At 51.4% G+C, this 16,307-nt stretch overlaps 2 protein-coding genes across 2 annotated transcripts in view; one reads left to right on the forward strand and one right to left on the reverse strand.

Annotated features, from left to right (window-relative positions):
* LOC105098241 (guanylate cyclase D-like) overlaps window positions 1–13,682 on the reverse strand; it is a 39,946-nt gene extending 26,264 nt beyond the window's left edge. The window contains 6 exon segments of the mRNA XM_031459305.2: window positions 43–139; window positions 862–946; window positions 4,178–4,548; window positions 6,329–6,617; window positions 10,204–10,935; window positions 13,637–13,682. Coding sequence (XP_031315165.1) covers window positions 43–139; window positions 862–946; window positions 4,178–4,548; window positions 6,329–6,617; window positions 10,204–10,935; window positions 13,637–13,682 — 1,620 coding nt within the window.
* Window positions 13,683–15,075: 1,393 nt separating this feature from the next.
* LOC105098249 (phosphatidylinositol N-acetylglucosaminyltransferase subunit P-like) lies at window positions 15,076–15,731 on the forward strand. Its single transcript, XM_031459306.2, has 2 exons — window positions 15,076–15,089; window positions 15,266–15,731. Exons 1-2 carry the CDS (start codon window positions 15,076–15,078, stop codon window positions 15,660–15,662), a joined length of 411 nt encoding a protein of 136 aa, XP_031315166.1. The 3' UTR covers window positions 15,663–15,731.
* The last annotated feature ends 576 nt before the right edge of the window (window positions 15,732–16,307 follow it).

The raw sequence follows: 16,307 nt of genomic DNA on the forward strand, positions 1-16,307 counted from the left end.
AGTCCAGGGCTGACCACCCAGCCCTGTGCCTGCCTCACCCACCCTTCTGCTCGGGCCCCGATGGATGAAGGTAAGCTCCTGGGCTGTCAGCAGGATCCGGTGGGGGCCCCGCACCAGCTGCAGCTGCTGGAGGCCCAGTCTGGAAGTGAGAGAAAGTGCAGGACAGAGGGGATGCACAAATATCACTGCCCCCAGCCCCGGGTGGCTCCTTGGGCCTGCCTCTGACCCAGAGCCCTCCCCAACCCTCTCCCTGTTTCCCTTTCTGTCCCCACATCAGTCCCAGCTGAGCTAAGAGGGCACCACTGAGCACTGTCCCCCACAGAACCCCTTAGCCCGGCTCAGGGCTGGACCCTAGGCCTGATGCACCTGCTGGTCCCCAGCCTTGGTGTTTCCAACTCGCCTGGAGGCCTCATGGGGCGGCCAGAAGCTGGGGTGAGGGCTGGGAGTGGAGGGCTGCCTCTCCTGGATGTGGCTGAGGCTCAGGGAACACAGATGACTTCAGACCCAGGAAGAATTGTTTTCAAAGCTGAAGGGACCTGGGAGTCAATGTGGTCAAGTCCTTACTGTTCAGATGTGTAACCCGAAGCTCAGGGAGCATGGAGCCTTATACAAAGTCCCAGGCTTCTTCCACAAGTCTTAAAAGGGCCTTCCCAGGAGGCATGCCAGCCTTGACAGTGCCCTGACTGAGGCTCTAAGATGAACAGGAGTGCAGGGTGGTCCTGAGGTCTGAGATGGAGGATGGGAGGCTCCCTGCTGACAGCCAGGGCTGCGTACACAGGAGAGGTTCTGTGGGATGGCGGCGGGGGGGGGGGGGGGGCGCACACAGGGGCAAAGCAAAACTCAAGTGCACAGAGAACTCACCTGACGAGGCAAGTGAGGGCCCCGCCGGCCAACACCAGGACACCAGCCAGGGCCAGAGCGAGGAGGCTGCCTGGGGGCTGGCCACCTGTAGGGGAAGCAGGGACAGACATGAGTCCTAACAGTAACGACCAAATAAGGAACTCAGCCCCTTCATTCAGCTCCTGCACCCTTTCCTGAGTCCTCCTCTGGGATATAGGGACACAAACCACTGCTTAACCCCATTCCCAGGGGCAAGGCCCAGAATGGCCCTGGGCTGGGAAAGCCTTATCTACGGAAGGACCGTCATGCACAGATGTTGACTTCCAGCACTGCTGTTGGGGTTCTTACCTCAGACTCCAGGCCTCCGGGCCCCTACATACCCTGCTCAGACCCCATTACAGTCCTGACCACACTCTGGCCCTTGTCTGCCAGCATGTCCAGCTCTTCCCTCTAGACTGAGAGCAGCTGGACAGCAGGGCCTGTGTCTTACATATCTCGGTGTCCCTGGCACCTAACACAGGGGCTGGACAGGCAAGATGCTGAATCAAAACTGTGGATCCCTGTCTATTGTTCTCCTGCTTCTTGCATACTCCCCACGACGGGCAACTCAGTATCTGTTTGGCAGTCAGTTTCAGTTTTATTCACTTTGACTGTTAGAATAGCCTTCCTTACACTGAATGCAAATCTCTCCAGCCCTCATATCAGGATTGGGTATGAAGAGGCTGCTTAGGATCGCTGGGCAAGGTGGGGATGGCTACTTTGCTTGGGCAACCCCAGCATCAGCCTGGGCTGGCAAGGCAGCAAAATGCCAGGCCCTATTCTGGAGAGAAGACTCTAACCTCCACTGCCACAGAAAGGGGTCAGGGATGGGGGTGAGGGCATCCTTTCTTCCTTCCTCGTCTCCCTCCCTTCATTCCTCGTCTCCCTCCCTTCATTCCTCATCTCCCTCCCTTCCTTCCTTGTGCTGAAGGACAAGCACTGTCTGCCCGCTGATGAGCCTCCTCCAATCTTAAGTAAGTTTAGATAATAAAAATAGCAGCGAATGCCTTGTAGTACTTATTAGACTATTAATGTACATTGTATTGCACTATGCACACATTCTAAGGATATCATGTATTCGATTCATTTATTCTACACAACGACCTGTGGAAGCAGGTACAGTCAAGATGATGAATTCGTGGAAGAGGAAACAGAGATAGGCAACTGTCTGGGAGTGGCAGAGCCTCGGTTCAAACCCAGGTAGCCTTGCTGGCGCATCTGGACTCCTAACCACGGTCCATCCCCTCTCTCACCCAGGCTCCTGGGAAGGAAGCTTGACTCGTCATCTGGAGGAGGTGAGGGAAGAAGCACAGACAGGAAAGCAGTCCAGGCCGAGGGAGCAGCAAGCACAAAAGTTCTGAGGCAGAAGCATGGCAAGTGTGTTCAATGGGAAGGCAGCGCTCAGCGCAGGAAAAGCTGAGGGCGGGGAGCTGAGGAGAACCGCGCGCTGTGAAGTCTCGCGAGAATTCTGGCTTGACCCCGGGCGAGGCGGAGCATCTGCAAGCTCCTAGCAGGGGAATGCCAGGTCTGACTGGCATTTTCCAAGGAGCCTCCAACCCACCACATTGAGGTCCAGGGAGAAGGGCAGAAACAGAGGGCCTGTTGGAATGCTGCTGCGGTCACCTGGCAAGAGACAACGGGGCCCTGGACCAGGGAGGAGGCAGGGGAGTGGTGAGTAAGGCTCTGCTTCTGGACAAATTCTAAAGATGGAGACTCCAGGGTGCGCTGACAGGACTGCGCACGGGGTGTGAGGAGGCAAAGATGCTTGAGACTCAGAGAGGAAGGGGCTGCCGTTACCTGCAATGGGGAAGACAATGGGAGGAGGTGGGGGAGCAAATCAGGGGTTCAGTTTCAGACAACATCAAGTTTGAGATGCCACCTAGGCATCCAAGTGTCAGTAAGAGGGGACGCTGAGGGCTGGTGGGAGCCTGAATGAAACACCATCCTTGCCCTCATAGAGCTGATGTTCTTGAAGACCAGCCCCAGGCCTCGTTCTCCACAGGCTTCCGTCTGGAGGCAGAGACAGTGACAGTGGAGATAATGCCACACAGTGTGGTCAAAGCCGGGAGGGAGCAGCCAGGGCCTAATGGAGCCCAGAAGAGATCTGTACAAACCCCTCTTCCATCAGCCTTGGCTCGCAGACTTCACCCTCATTCATTCATTCAATCAACAAACATTCCTGTGTGCTGAGCTCAGTGCCAAGAATTGAAGATGCAACGGCAGATAAGATTCACAGTCACTGTCGGCACCGTGATGGAGCCCACAGTGTACAGGGGGTGGGGGGTGAGGGCCGGTGCTCTAAGCCAGGGCAGGGATGATGATTCATTCACTCCTCAGTCCTTGGAGCTAAGCACAGTGCCTGGTGCCTAGCAAGTTCTCAGTCAGTATTTGTGAAAGAAGAGTGGCAAAGAAACAGTTGAGTAAAGGCTTCTTCTTACGAGCTCCCATGAGTCTGGGGACAGATGGCACTAAAGCCATGCACCCAGGGACTGTGGGCAGCACAGAGGTAGAGCCCCCAACCCTGGCTACAGAGTTGTTCTGTAGGAAAGAAAGGATTAGCCAAGCAAGGCTAAGGCCCCCCAGGAAGAGTAAAACACACATGCCCAGGGAGGCCCAAAAGGGCGACATGTGTCTGGGGAAGGGTGAAGAGGAGCAGTGTCAGGACATGGGCCTGAAACAGCAGGCAGAGCCTAGGTCGGGCGATGGGGGCTGCTGAGGTCTGGGGCAGGCAGGGCCAAACCTGAATTTACCCACCAACAGTAACTGTAACCAGGTGTGCGTTAGGGAATGTGGGTGCACTTACTTATACGTGTGGGCCTGTGCTCATCTCTGTCTGCATATGTGCTTGTATGTGGGTGCAGTTTCATCAGGGATAAAAGTCTGAGATGGATGAATGTCAGGAATGAGGACATGTAGATCTTGTGTCTCACACTCCTCAGTGGCCTTGAGATAAAGGGAATCCTGCACTTGCAGTCAGGGGACTTGGGGCTCTCTGTGTGATCTTGGGCAAGTCACCTAACCTTTCTGAGCTTCAGTTCTCCACTGGGGCCTACAGAGGATAGTGGCCTTGTCACAAGGCTGCGGTGCAGTTTAGGAGAGCTGAGAGATGGAAACATGCTGGTAAATGTTTAGATCTTCTCGGCTAAAGGGAGGCCTTCCTAGTCCCTGGCGCTTCACAACCCTGGTTTAGTCTTCTCAGTAGAGGGTCAAGTCTCTTCCCTACACCTGCTCCTGCTCCTCACATGACTGTCCGCATGGAGAGCCCTAATGAATAAATGATGGACAGATGATGAATTACCTCTCAGGCATAGTGTATTGGGGTCAAACCAGCAGCTGGAGTCATGTGCTGGAGGGGGTCCTCCTGGAAAGTGTATGGCCCTGCCCAGAGGCTAAATTTGCCACATGCCTGTGTCCAGGATGTGAGTGGGGACCAGCTGGTTTCCCTGACCATCTGTGTCCAAAATGACGTACTGAGCCAGCCTCCGGCCTTTCTCATCTGTCCGGATCCTCTGGCTAAAACCAGCCACATCCAAATCCCCTGTGTGGTCCCCTAAGTGGGCCCCTGAGAGTTCTGCCCCATAGCCCTCAGAGCGGTTCAGGGCATGGGCCAGCAGGACAACAGCATCATAGATGGTTCCAAAGAGTGGGGACACCTGTGGAAGAGAGGGTCTCTTAACCCCACAGCCCCACAGCATAGGCTCCCAGACATCTCTGAGTCCTGCCTCCCACCAGCAGCAATGGTTTGAATGGTCATCCCCTTTCCCACTCCCAAAACAGTTCTCCCTTTGATCCCAGCACTACCTCAGTCCCCACTCAGAAGCCTGACAGTCTGCATGGCCACCACCACCCTCACCAGCATCTCAAACATACCTAATATGTCCAAAATACAATTCCTGGTTCTTCCAAACCAAACCCCAGTCATTCCTCCCACATTTTAAGAAATGGAACCACCACACGCCCAGTTTCTCAGGCCTGGGCTTAATTCCCAACTCCTCTCTTTCTCTCTTCCAGTTCATCATCATACCTTTTTGGCTCTGTTTCAGAATTTGTTCCCAATCCAGTTGACTTTTTGCCACCTCTACTCCTGCCACCTGGGTCCAGCCCCACTCACTGCTCCCCTGAACCACACAGGAGCCTCCTAAGGGCCTCCTTGCTTCACCTGGCCCTCTCCAGTCCATTCTCCATAAAGCAATCAAACCATGTTTTTAAAAAAACAAAAAATCAATCATTTCTTACTTAAACCCTGCTGATGGCTTCCCATTTCATTTATGATAAATCCAGGCTCCTTACCCTGGCTTACAAAGCCTCACATGATCAGGCCCCACACTCATCTCAGATCCCTCTCCCCATCGCTCAGGACCCCCCCACCACTCCACACTCCCTCCAGCCCATTCCTCTAGCCATCAACGCTCACTCTTCCTCCGGGCCTTTGCACTTGCTGCTTCCCCTGCTTGGTTGTTCTTCACCCAGATCTTTACATGGCGGCCTCCTTAGCGTTTCAGAGCTCAGCTCAAGTGCCACCTCCTCAGAGTGAGCTTCTCCACCTGTCCTGTCTCTTGTTGTCCGCTTCTCCGTCCCCGCTACTCTCTGTCACTTTATCCTGTTTTATTTTCTTGGCCACATCACCACTATTTGAATTTGGTTATCAGATTGCTTGGTTATTGTCTGTCTCGCCGTAACAGAATGGAAGTTTCTTGAAGGTCAGGACTGCCTTGTCCATCACCATGTCCCTGATGCCTGGCACAGTGCCACATAAGAGGGACTCAATCCACATTTGTCAGATGAACGATTGATTGCCCCTCCATCAGCAACTGGGAGAGACTCAAGCAGCTGAGTCCTATAAGCCAAAACTGAGCCAACAGCCCTGGGTTTAATGTCTGTCTGTCTGTCTCTTTCTGTCTCTCATAGGTGTGTGTGAGTATGTGTTGAGGGGCGGTGGTGTCTAGCATCCCCACCACCAACATCTTCTGATCCACAGCCATGACTTCAGAAAACCTCCAACTCTCCTACATTCCCCACACTCTCTCCTTCTGATCTTCACAGTGTGCTAGAGAGATGCAGGGAAAGGAGAGGAAGAATTGTGCGAGAGAATGAGCAGCTGGGCAACAAGAATTAGAGGAATTGAATCAGAGATAGAAAAAGAGAGGCAAGAGGGACCCAAGAGAGAGAGTTGACAAAGCAGGACAAGAGAGTGAATGACACGAGGAAAAAGTAATACAGACATACTCACACCCATAATTACAAGAGAAAGAGACAGACAGACATTACACCCAGGGACTAGGCAGAGAGATACTTTGTCAAATGAGGGACAGGTCATGTGCCCACCACTGGCTGGCCTGGTGGGGAACTGGTCAAGGCCAGAAAGTCTCAGAGTGGGTGAGGAGCGTGTGCACACTTGCCCGTGACCCCACACTCCAGGCCCCGAGAGGGTCTGCATGGACCTCCCTGCTCTGGCTCCAGGTGGGCAGCCAGCTCTCCACCAGCCCTGGCAGCTTCAAAGGCCTTGTCTCCAGGGCCAGACTCCAGACTGACGGTCAGCACTGCATCGGCCTCCTGCAGGGGCCCACTGTTGCCCAGGGCCGGGTAGGAGCGGATGCGGTAGGGCAAGGCGAACAGCATTGTGTCGTAGGGCAGGAAGACCAGCCTCCCATCTACCAGGCCCTGGGCCTGTGCCCGGCTCAGCAGATTGGTCTGCTCGGAGGCCCCTAGGAGCGCCGAGTGCATGCACAGCACCAAGACTGCAGGAGAGGCGGCGGCTCACCCTCACATCCCTTCCCTGAAACCCAGAACTCTGTGGCCCTGGGGAGCCACTCAGTACTCTCAGGTCCATCCCTCCCCATCCATTGCCCCTCCTCAGCCGTCCCCTCCCCCTCAGTCTGGGGAAATTTCCCTTTTATCTGCTCCCCCTGTAACAATAACAGCCAAGGCCACCAAATCTGGGTTTGCCCTGGTGGGAAAAAAAAACCCTCAGCTGAGGATATATTTGTATTAATATGTCCCTTCCAGTCTTCCCACCCAATAATCCTGACCACCTTTCCACCTTCTCTCGGCCCCACTGACTCTGACAATTGCTAATATTTATTGACAGCTTGCAATGTGTTGTCCTAAAGTGCTCTGACAAACATTTAGTCATTCAATTTACAACAGTATGAAGAAGTATGCTTATTATTATCTCTACTTTCAGATGAGGAAACCAAGGCACAGAGAGGTGAAGGAGTTGCCCCAGGATATATAACTACCAGGGTAGTAGAGCCAGGATTGGAATCCGGGTAGGCTCGCTCCCAGCTTGTAATCTTTTTTTTTTTTTTTAAGATTTAAAAAAATTTAGATAATTCAAATACCATAAAATTCACCTTTTAAAAAGTATATAACTCAGTAGTATTAGACACAAATTTATGAAACCATCACCAGTATTTAATTCTGGAACATTTTCATCATACCAAAAGGAAACGCTGTACCCATTAGCAATCACTCCCTATTTATTCCTCCCTCACCCAACCACTAATCTGCTTTCTGTCTCTATGGATCTGCCTGTTCTGGACATTTCATAGGAATGGATTTGTGCAATATATATCCTTTTGAGTCTGGCTTCTTTCACATAACATAATGTTTTCCAGGTTCATCCGTGTAGCAGCCTATATCAGTATTTCATTCATTTTTATGGCTGCACCATATTCCACTGAATAAACATTTTGTTTATCCATTTGTCATTGGCTTGTAATCCCAACTGTGGCCCTGGGTGTCATCCTGAAGATCTAAGCAGACATGAATACATTCCCCTTTGCCTTTGTAAAAGAAACAGGCCCGTGATAGTAAGGCAGGCGATTTCATCCCCAGGCACCCAGGACAGAAGGGAACCCTGCCCGAGGCAAGGGGCCCACACATCTGCCCAAGGTGAAGGTTCTCTGCACCTTGGGTCCCTGACCAGGGCTTCAACCACAGCCAAAAAAGGGCCACCACTTGCTTTGGCTAGGCCCAGGTTCCTACTGCAATCCCTTTTTCCAGAAATTTCAGAATGTGGAGCCGCTCAGGAGGGCCAAGGTTCTCCTTCCTGGGGCCTGAGGATCCCTGGTTATGTGGAAATCAGAGCCGGGAGCCCAGACTCTGCTGAACCCCTGGGTGGCCATGCTGTGTGGGCCATGGGCAGGAACCCACACCCCAGAATACTGGGGAGGGCTCTCATAGGAGGATGCACCAGGACTGGGTGGAAAGAGAACCAGGGCTTCCTTGGTCTCATCTCCCCTGCTCTGCCCCTGTTCAGCTTCTCCCAAAACACTTCTTTCTCTTACATGGAGTCAGAGACACTGTTCTGCATTTGGACACAAGGGGGAGCTGATCCACACAACTGGGCATGTTAACGAGTAAAAGCCCACGTTGATTATAAGCCCAGCTTACTATGTCGAGGGCACTGTTCCAAGCCCTTTATCTGCAGGAGTTCATCACATCTTCATGATGAAGTAGGGCCTTTCACTAAACCTCATGTCATTGACGAGGAAACTATAGCACAGAGAGGTTTAGTGACTTGCCCGAGGTCACACAGCTGGTAGGAAATGGGGCCAGGAGTGGGATCCTGGTGTTCTGATTCCGGAGAATATGCCCCTACCAGTCTGCTTTCTGGCTTTTGAAAGCCAGAACCATGGCTTGAACTCAATCCCCTGCAACAGGGGTGGAGCAGGAGTCTGATGTGGTTTCCTCCACCCACTGCCACAGTGCTCCGGCCACTCAGAAGTGAATTGTTCATCCTCCTAGTCCTGCTGACATGCTATCTCCATTCCTTTGCTCTAGCTGACCCTCTGCCTAGAATGCCCTCCCCTCATCTCCACCTGCCATCAACTTCTCATTTTCAGGTCCTGCCCCTGTGAAGCCCTGCCTACCCTCATGCAGGTCAGCTCCTCCAGCCTCTGAATCCACACCCATCTCCCACCAGACTCAAGCTCCTCACTGCTGGGGCCAGGCCAGTTGCTCTCTGCATCTCCAGAGCCCAGCTAGGGTCAGGCACAGAGCAGGGCTCAGTGACGTGGTGGAATGAAGCATGTACAAAGCACTCGATCACATACACCTGGTTCTAATGACCTTATGAGGTGGGTCTCATTAGCCCCATTTCACCTACTGGAAAAGTGAGCTCAGGGAAGTGAGGTGCCTGTTCTGAGGGGCAGCAGGCACACCTGGGCCAGGCCTCGTCCTCCACTCAGCTCTAACTCACTATGGGCACAGGAGCTCAGAGGCGGCCCACCCCGCCCCTCCACTGGTGCTGATCTCAGTGCGCTCAAACATAGAACTTGATAATTGGTCTCAGCGGCTCTCAAATCGTTGCCAATGACAACAGTAAGAAATATATTCTACCATGGTGTGCTTGCAAAGCTGAGAGTGTAAGACAAGTACACATACACAACTGAATTCACAGAACGACTCTTTCGCCAGCTACCTGTCCTGAATGCTCGCATTCATTACTTGTACTCTATCCTACTCAATTCTATTCTTCTCTCTATTCCAGGCTCTTTTTTTCTTTTTTTCTTTCTTTTTTTTTTTTTTTTTTTTGGCAATGCTAGTCTTGATTCACTAAATCGGTTTTGTGACTGAAATGGGCCACATTTTGAAAAAGCTCCAGTCCAGATGAGCACTAAGGTCCCTTCTATCTTACAGGTGCCACCTCTAGCCTGCGCCCCACCCTATCATGGCACTCCCTGGCTACCTCCTTAAAGACAGGTCACATGCCACCTCTTCCAGGAAGCCTCCTCAGATCCCCCAGAGCCGGGCCCCACTCCTCTTCTCCCTGGGGTGACCTTGACCTCATGGTCATAACCACCTTCTTATACACCTGTCTCTCTATCACCTGGTTGTCTCTTGGAGATCAGCCACTCTGTCTGCCTGTCCTATTCACCAATTCAACGCAAGATCCAGCACAACAGGGACTTGATAAATGCAGGAAGCCTTCCGTCAATCAACAAATCCATGAAGGTTCTAACTCTAATTCCAAAAAACTGTAACAGCTCTAACACCCTTCCTGGGGCTTAGGTCCTGCTACACTCTCATTTCCTTCACTGTATCAGGCAAGAACCTAGAAAGCCCTTGTCTCCCACTCCACAACTGACACATTCATTGAAGCTCAAAATCTGACTGTATCACTTGCCAGCTGTATGACTGGGGCATGCTACTTGTCTTCTCTGAGCTGCAAAGTGCAGACCTTAGCAGGGCTAGCTCAAAGGGCAAGTGCGGGGCTGTTGTCAAATGCTGAGCCCAGTGTCTGATATGCAGAAAACTCCCCATCAGTGGCCATATGAAGTCTGGCCTGCCCACAGCGGGAAGCCACCCATGTACACTTACTTTTCAGGCCATCCACGCTGCAGAGCTGCTTCAGGACCTCCATGGCCCCCTGCTCTCCGGGTTCCAGAGAAATCACCAACCCCACAGGCAGTCCATGTGTCCTGAGAGTCATGGCCACCTGTTGGGCTGTAGCCAATCAGATGTCCTGGTAGGAGGACACGATGGCCACGTGATCCCAGCCAAAGTGTCTCATGATGGACAGCAGCACATGGGCAGCCAAAGGCAAGGTGGGCACCAGCTCACCTCCTCACTCTGGAGCCCCACATGCCCAGGAGAAGAGGGTCTTGCCCCAGCCTTGGGCCAGTAGGGCTGCTGCTGGGCAGTAACTAGGATTGACAGGGCCCACAAAAGCAGCTACAGTGTTCTTGTGGGCCAGGAATGTGGCCAGGGCACTAGGGGTGTCACAACCCGTGGGAAGGACCATGGAAGCCAGCCGTGAGCCCAGCACCATTGAGGAGTCCTTGTTGACTCGGTCCACAGCCAGCTGGGCAGCCACACTGGGGAGGGCCTGGGCAAAGATGTGGTCACAGTCCAAGGGACCCAGCACCCCCAGGGTGAAGGTCCCTGCCCCCCAGGCCAGATCAGGGAGGGAACCAGCCCACAGGAGGGCACCCCAAAGCAGCACAGAGGGAAGTGGTAGGAAAGGGACTGTCCTTGGATGGCTGAGACTGGACCTCCATGGGCCCTGGAAGGGTGGGCAGGTCTTCCCATGCAGAGGGGTCCAGGACCAACCTTCAGGGTACAAGGCCCTCTGCTATCCTGGAGAAGGGAGATAATGACAAGATTTGCTTTCTAGCATTTTCTGCCAATGCTTCCTGCATGATTTGGAAGCAGACATCATCCCCCAACCACTTCCCACTCCCAAGAACCTCAGCTTCCTCATCGGTAAAATGAGGGATTTGGATCCATGATGTCCAAAGACCCCCAGCTTTGGGGGCCTAACCTCCTCCTCAGGACTGGCTCAGAGCCCCATGATGTCCACGCCCAGTCCTGGGCTAGAGCTCAGTAGCCTGGTGTGCCTCCAGAGTCAGAGCTGGCCGGACCTGGCTCACTACTTCCCCTCCGTGTGGCCCTAGGCCAATCTTGGAAGCTTCTGAGCTTCATTTTTCTCTTCTATAAAATGTGGATAATGAAGCCTACTACATGGAGTTATTGTGGTGATTAAATGACATAATGTGAAGCACTTAGCACTGTCCCTGATACTTACGTGTTTCATAAATCCTTCCTGTTTCAACCTATTATTATTTCTTCCTTCACTCATCCTCCAGAGTGGGCCAAACTCTCCTGGACCAAGTTCTCCCTCTGAGCCTCCCCTGCCTCTTACCCTCGAGCCCAGCACCATCCACAGCACTTAGCTCTGCCGGACTCTGTGGGCCCCGCAGCACAAGCGGGGCCTGGGTATGGGTAGCTGCCCCATTGTGTGTTTGGGACTCGAGGGTTTACAATGCGTGTGCACAGTCCCGTCTCCCACCCCCTCACAGCCCTGTTCAAACAAAGGTCCTCCTATTCCCCATTGTACAGGTGAGGAAACTACAGGAAACTGAGTGGAGTTGGCTGAGAGACAGAATTTGGACAAATCCATTCAGCTCATGTCCCACCCCACACAGCGCCTCCTTGACCAGGACACTTGGACTGGGGCATGCCCCACTCCAATCTGCTGTTCCAGGACCCTCGTGCCCAGCCTGTAACTCCTGCCTGGCCTCTGCCTGCATCCTTGCCTTTGTTCATTCCTCACCCACAGGACTCACTCATCTTCCTGTCACACCATTTGTGCAGCCAGCAGCCTTCCCCTGTGGGCGCTCCAGGAAGGCATAAGATCCAGCCTCACCTTGAAGAAACTGCCAGGCTGGTAGGGAGGCAAGTCCCAGCCAAGAGAAGAGCTGACCACAAGTGCAAGCAGTAGTGGAGCCAGTGGGGATGCTCTGAGGGCCTGGTGAGGAGGCCTCATGGAGGGCTTCTCAGAGCCTGATCCAGCAACACTCAGAAGTGTAGATCAGGAGAATAAGAGGATGCCCTCCCAATGTCAACAGTGATGGTCTGTACAGAGTAGCTCCTAGAAATTATGTTCAGGGCAGAGGAATAAGAAGTCTCTTGGAATCACACAGAGGAGTAAATCCTGATTTTATCACTTACTAGCCCCTGACTTTGGGCAAGACACTTAACTTCTCTGAGCCTCCGTTTCCTCATCTGTAAATGAGATGACAATAGCTACCTGGTAGAGTTTTGGTGAAGACTAAGACGTGTAGAGTATCTACAATGGGGAAACTCATTGTGGTAAGTGAGTAGGCACTTATTGAATGGAATAGTTGCCATTACCATATCACCATCAGCACCACCTTTGGATCTTTGAGAAGAGGCAGATGTACTGCAGTATAAAGAGAGCTGGGTGGGGAGGTAGTGGCCTGAGTTTCAGCCCCAGTCCTGCCCCATTCAAGGCCTCGGCCTCCCCATCTGTAGAAGTCAGCCCTGAGCCCTTCTGGCCTGTGATGCTACGTTTCTCTCAGCTCAGAGCCTGGTGACTTGGGGAGGGCTGCTCTTCTACCAGTCTCTGAGGGACCCTCTGTTCATTCCCTCCTCTTCTGCTGTTATGCTCTAAGTGGTCTCCTGGCATCCTTCCCCATGAGATGAACCACTCGGAGCAGCTGGGCTTGTTCTGGACTCACAAAGAGCTAATCATTTCCAGTTAGGAATGTAGGCGTATGCAGCTGATACTGCTGATAGCCGCCTCCCCACTCAGTCTGTACTTTCCAAAGCACCTGGGACCACCACTTTTCCTGGTCCTCCTAGACGCCCCAAGGAGAGACCTCTTATCCTCTTTTTCAGAGGAGGAAACTGACTCTGGGCAGGGCAGCAACTTGTCCAATTTCTCACCAAAAGTTAGGGATAAGCTGGGACCAGAGCTTGGCTTCCTGCTGCCCAGCCAAAGACAAAAATTACCTTTTTTTTGAACACCTAGACCAACAGAGCTGAAGGATCCTGGAGATCTAAGGATCTGAACCAACTCCTCTGTGTACCTATGGGGAAACAGGTACAGAAAGGGGCATGGGCTTCCCTCCACCCCACAAAGCAGCAGCGGGTTTCCTGGGCACTGTGTTCCTGCTGGCCATGCTCAGTGTCACAGGAATTCTGCCACTAATGGCCTGCAGGAAGTCACAGAATGTGCAGGCCCTTAGCGAGGCCAGTCTCTGGCCAGGGCAGGAGCTGGCGTTAGCCCCATCTCCACCTCTGACTTGTGAGACAGAGTCCCCACCCTTCCCTGTGCCATCTCTACCAGGAGGGCTTTGTTTAGATGTTTAGGTCTCCAAAGTCCTTCGTATCCAATATTCTACTTGTCAAGAAAAATCAGGAAACAGGTGATTTTTGTCTCTGAAACTGACCATGTCCCCTCTCCCAACCCTTCCCCTAGGAGTGTGTGAGCTGTCAGCGCTCCCACCTCTGGCCCAGTGGGTTCCTGTGCCACCCTCGTAGGAGAGGACCATTTGTCATTTTAGACTCCAGGAAATGGACACTGAGGATTAGCCACGGATAGCTTGGCTCATAAAGACAAGTTCCTGAAGTTAGTCAACTCCACACTACCATAATCCAAAATTGAGGATGACTTTAGCTGCATTAACAGACAAAAAACCAAAATAAGTAAGGTGTTAGGAAACCAGGGAAGGAGGATAGGGGATTCCTGTCAGAGCCAGTGCCCCCTTCAATCCCTGTAGCCATGGGTCACTCTCCTGACCCCTGCAGCTTGATCCTTCTTTCCTTCTTTTAGGGCAAGCTCCCCCAAAGACCCATCTGCCATGCTGTGCTGTTGGGGCTGACTCTGTCTCTTTGCAGATCCTAAGATTCCTGCACAAGGGTCCTCAGATGGCAAAATCTCCAAGCAGGCTCTGTCCTGGGGAGCCCCCATTCCCACAACAGCCTGGACAGTCACACAGTCACCACTTCTGCTGCCAGTCAGCTTCCTGAGTCTCCTGCCAGGGGAGTGCCTCATATATGGCTCATTCCCTCCTGTCCCGCTCAGGGACCTGAAAAAGTCACTTGGAAAATTCAATCTGTTCAGACCCTAGGGCTCTAGGGAGCCAAGCACAGAAAGGGAGGAGGGAATAAATGGGAGAGGAACCAAGGGAGGAAGGAAGGGAAGAAGGAAAGGAGGGAGGAGGCCTTCAGCACTTTGGACAGCTCCACACCTGGCTGGGGCTCACAGCAGGAAAAAACAGTAGGTGAGCACTAAGGAAACCAGCATTATTGAACTTCCACTACGTGCCGAGCTCTGTGCTGGGCACTGCTTACACAACACACTGAGACAGGTGTTATTATTATTCCCACTTTATAAATAAGGAAAGTGCAGCCCAGAGAGGTTAGGTAATTGACCAAGGGCAGAGAGCTTACTAAGTGGCAGGGCTGACCGTAGGTCCAGGCTTCTGTTCATCTCACCACATTAATTCTTTGTGAATTATAATAGTTTTTTTCTATCTTCTCTTTTGATGTGGACCCTTATGTGGATATAGACACCACAGTCCAGTGGACTTTCAGCCCTTCCTCTTGCATCTGCTCTCTCCTACCAAGCTGAAATTACATTCCCCGTCTCATTTAACCCTTACAACAACCTTGTGAGGTGGGTGTTGTAGTTTGCTTTATTCACATCACTTTATTCAGTAAACAATATTTACTGAGCGCCTACTATCTTCAGATACCATTCTAGACTCTTGAGAGACATAAGAAAAACAAAGATTTTTTTCCCCTCACAGAGCTAACTTTCTAGCAAGGGTGAGGATGGTGTGTGAGTCAACAAACAATGAGCATGATAAATAATTAGATTCATTTTTTTATGTTAGAAAGAGTTATGCAGGCCAAACTGGGGGGAGGGGCCCAAGTGGGCGCATGGAGGACCCAAGGTCGAGGGCCAACCCACCAACTCCAAAAGGAAACCTGACAAGAGAGCGGGAAATGGCCGCAGGCGCTGAGGCCCAGGCCTGGGGAGGCCGCGCCGGCCTCCTCTCCCTGTTAGTCCTTCCCTTTCCACATGGAGGCAAAGCCTGCAGAGCTGGAGCGGCATTGTCTGAAGCCACAGGGAAAATGGTGAAAATTCACCGTTGCCATTGCCAGAAAGAGCGATTTATGGCTTTGTTCTTTTCTTAAGCTCCCAATTTGGCTTCATACTATATCTCGTGTGGGTTTTTATTCCTGAATCTTGGCTAAACTCCTTAGGTTTAACCTTTTGGCCTCCAAAATATTGCGCAGTTGCATTGCCTGTGTACCTCCTCATTACTATAGTAATCGCTTATTTCCTCTTATTTGGAATAAACACGATGAGTGCCTCTCCACTCAACTCCATTCATACAATCACCGATAACTATGCTAAAAATCAACAGCAGAAGAAATGCCAAGAAAAGGCCATCCCAGCATTAAGAGATATTCCTATTAGTGTAGTAAACCAAATGTTCTTTCTTGCAGCCAAAGAACTTTAAACCAAAATCTGAATTGTATGTAGACTAACACCAAACATTTATGATAAGTTTTTTACTTATTTTGACCATCTTTCTTATTAATACCCAATATTGAAATGTAAAAATAAGTAAGTTGAAATTCCCTTAGATTGTTCCATTAATATTATAAATGTTCTGAAGTAATAGTTATTAATAGAAAGAATAAATAAATAGTAAATAAAAAAGAGATATGCAGTATAAAAAGGAAAATGTAAAGAAGGGAAACAATGTTGTATTATAATTCAAGTATAAGTGTTTCCATATTGCTACACAGTGTGTCCAGTTAAGATATCCCAAATGGCAGCTTCACGTGGCATCACCTTCTGATTAAGTTTGTGATAATCTGTTATTCTCCAAAACCCATCTGTCTTTTGCATCAGTCAAAATGCAAGTTAAATGCCAGTGTGATAGGAATTAATGTCCCTACATCTCCGAATTCTTTAATGTTGGCACTAATTTCTGCAATTCCTTGAGGGCTATGGTATTACTTTTGGTTTTCGCTCAGTGTAAGGGAAAGCTGGGTGGGGAGCAGTTTCAGGACCCTTTCTCCCTCCATACAACCCTCAATCCGCAGGCCAGGGAACCAATGTGGAGATACCACTAGTTGCTGAGTAAGTCTACTCCCAT

Source organism: Camelus dromedarius, chromosome 12, assembly GCF_036321535.1.
Source record: "Camelus dromedarius isolate mCamDro1 chromosome 12, mCamDro1.pat, whole genome shotgun sequence".
In the NCBI taxonomy this organism is placed as follows: domain Eukaryota; kingdom Metazoa; phylum Chordata; class Mammalia; order Artiodactyla; family Camelidae; genus Camelus; species Camelus dromedarius.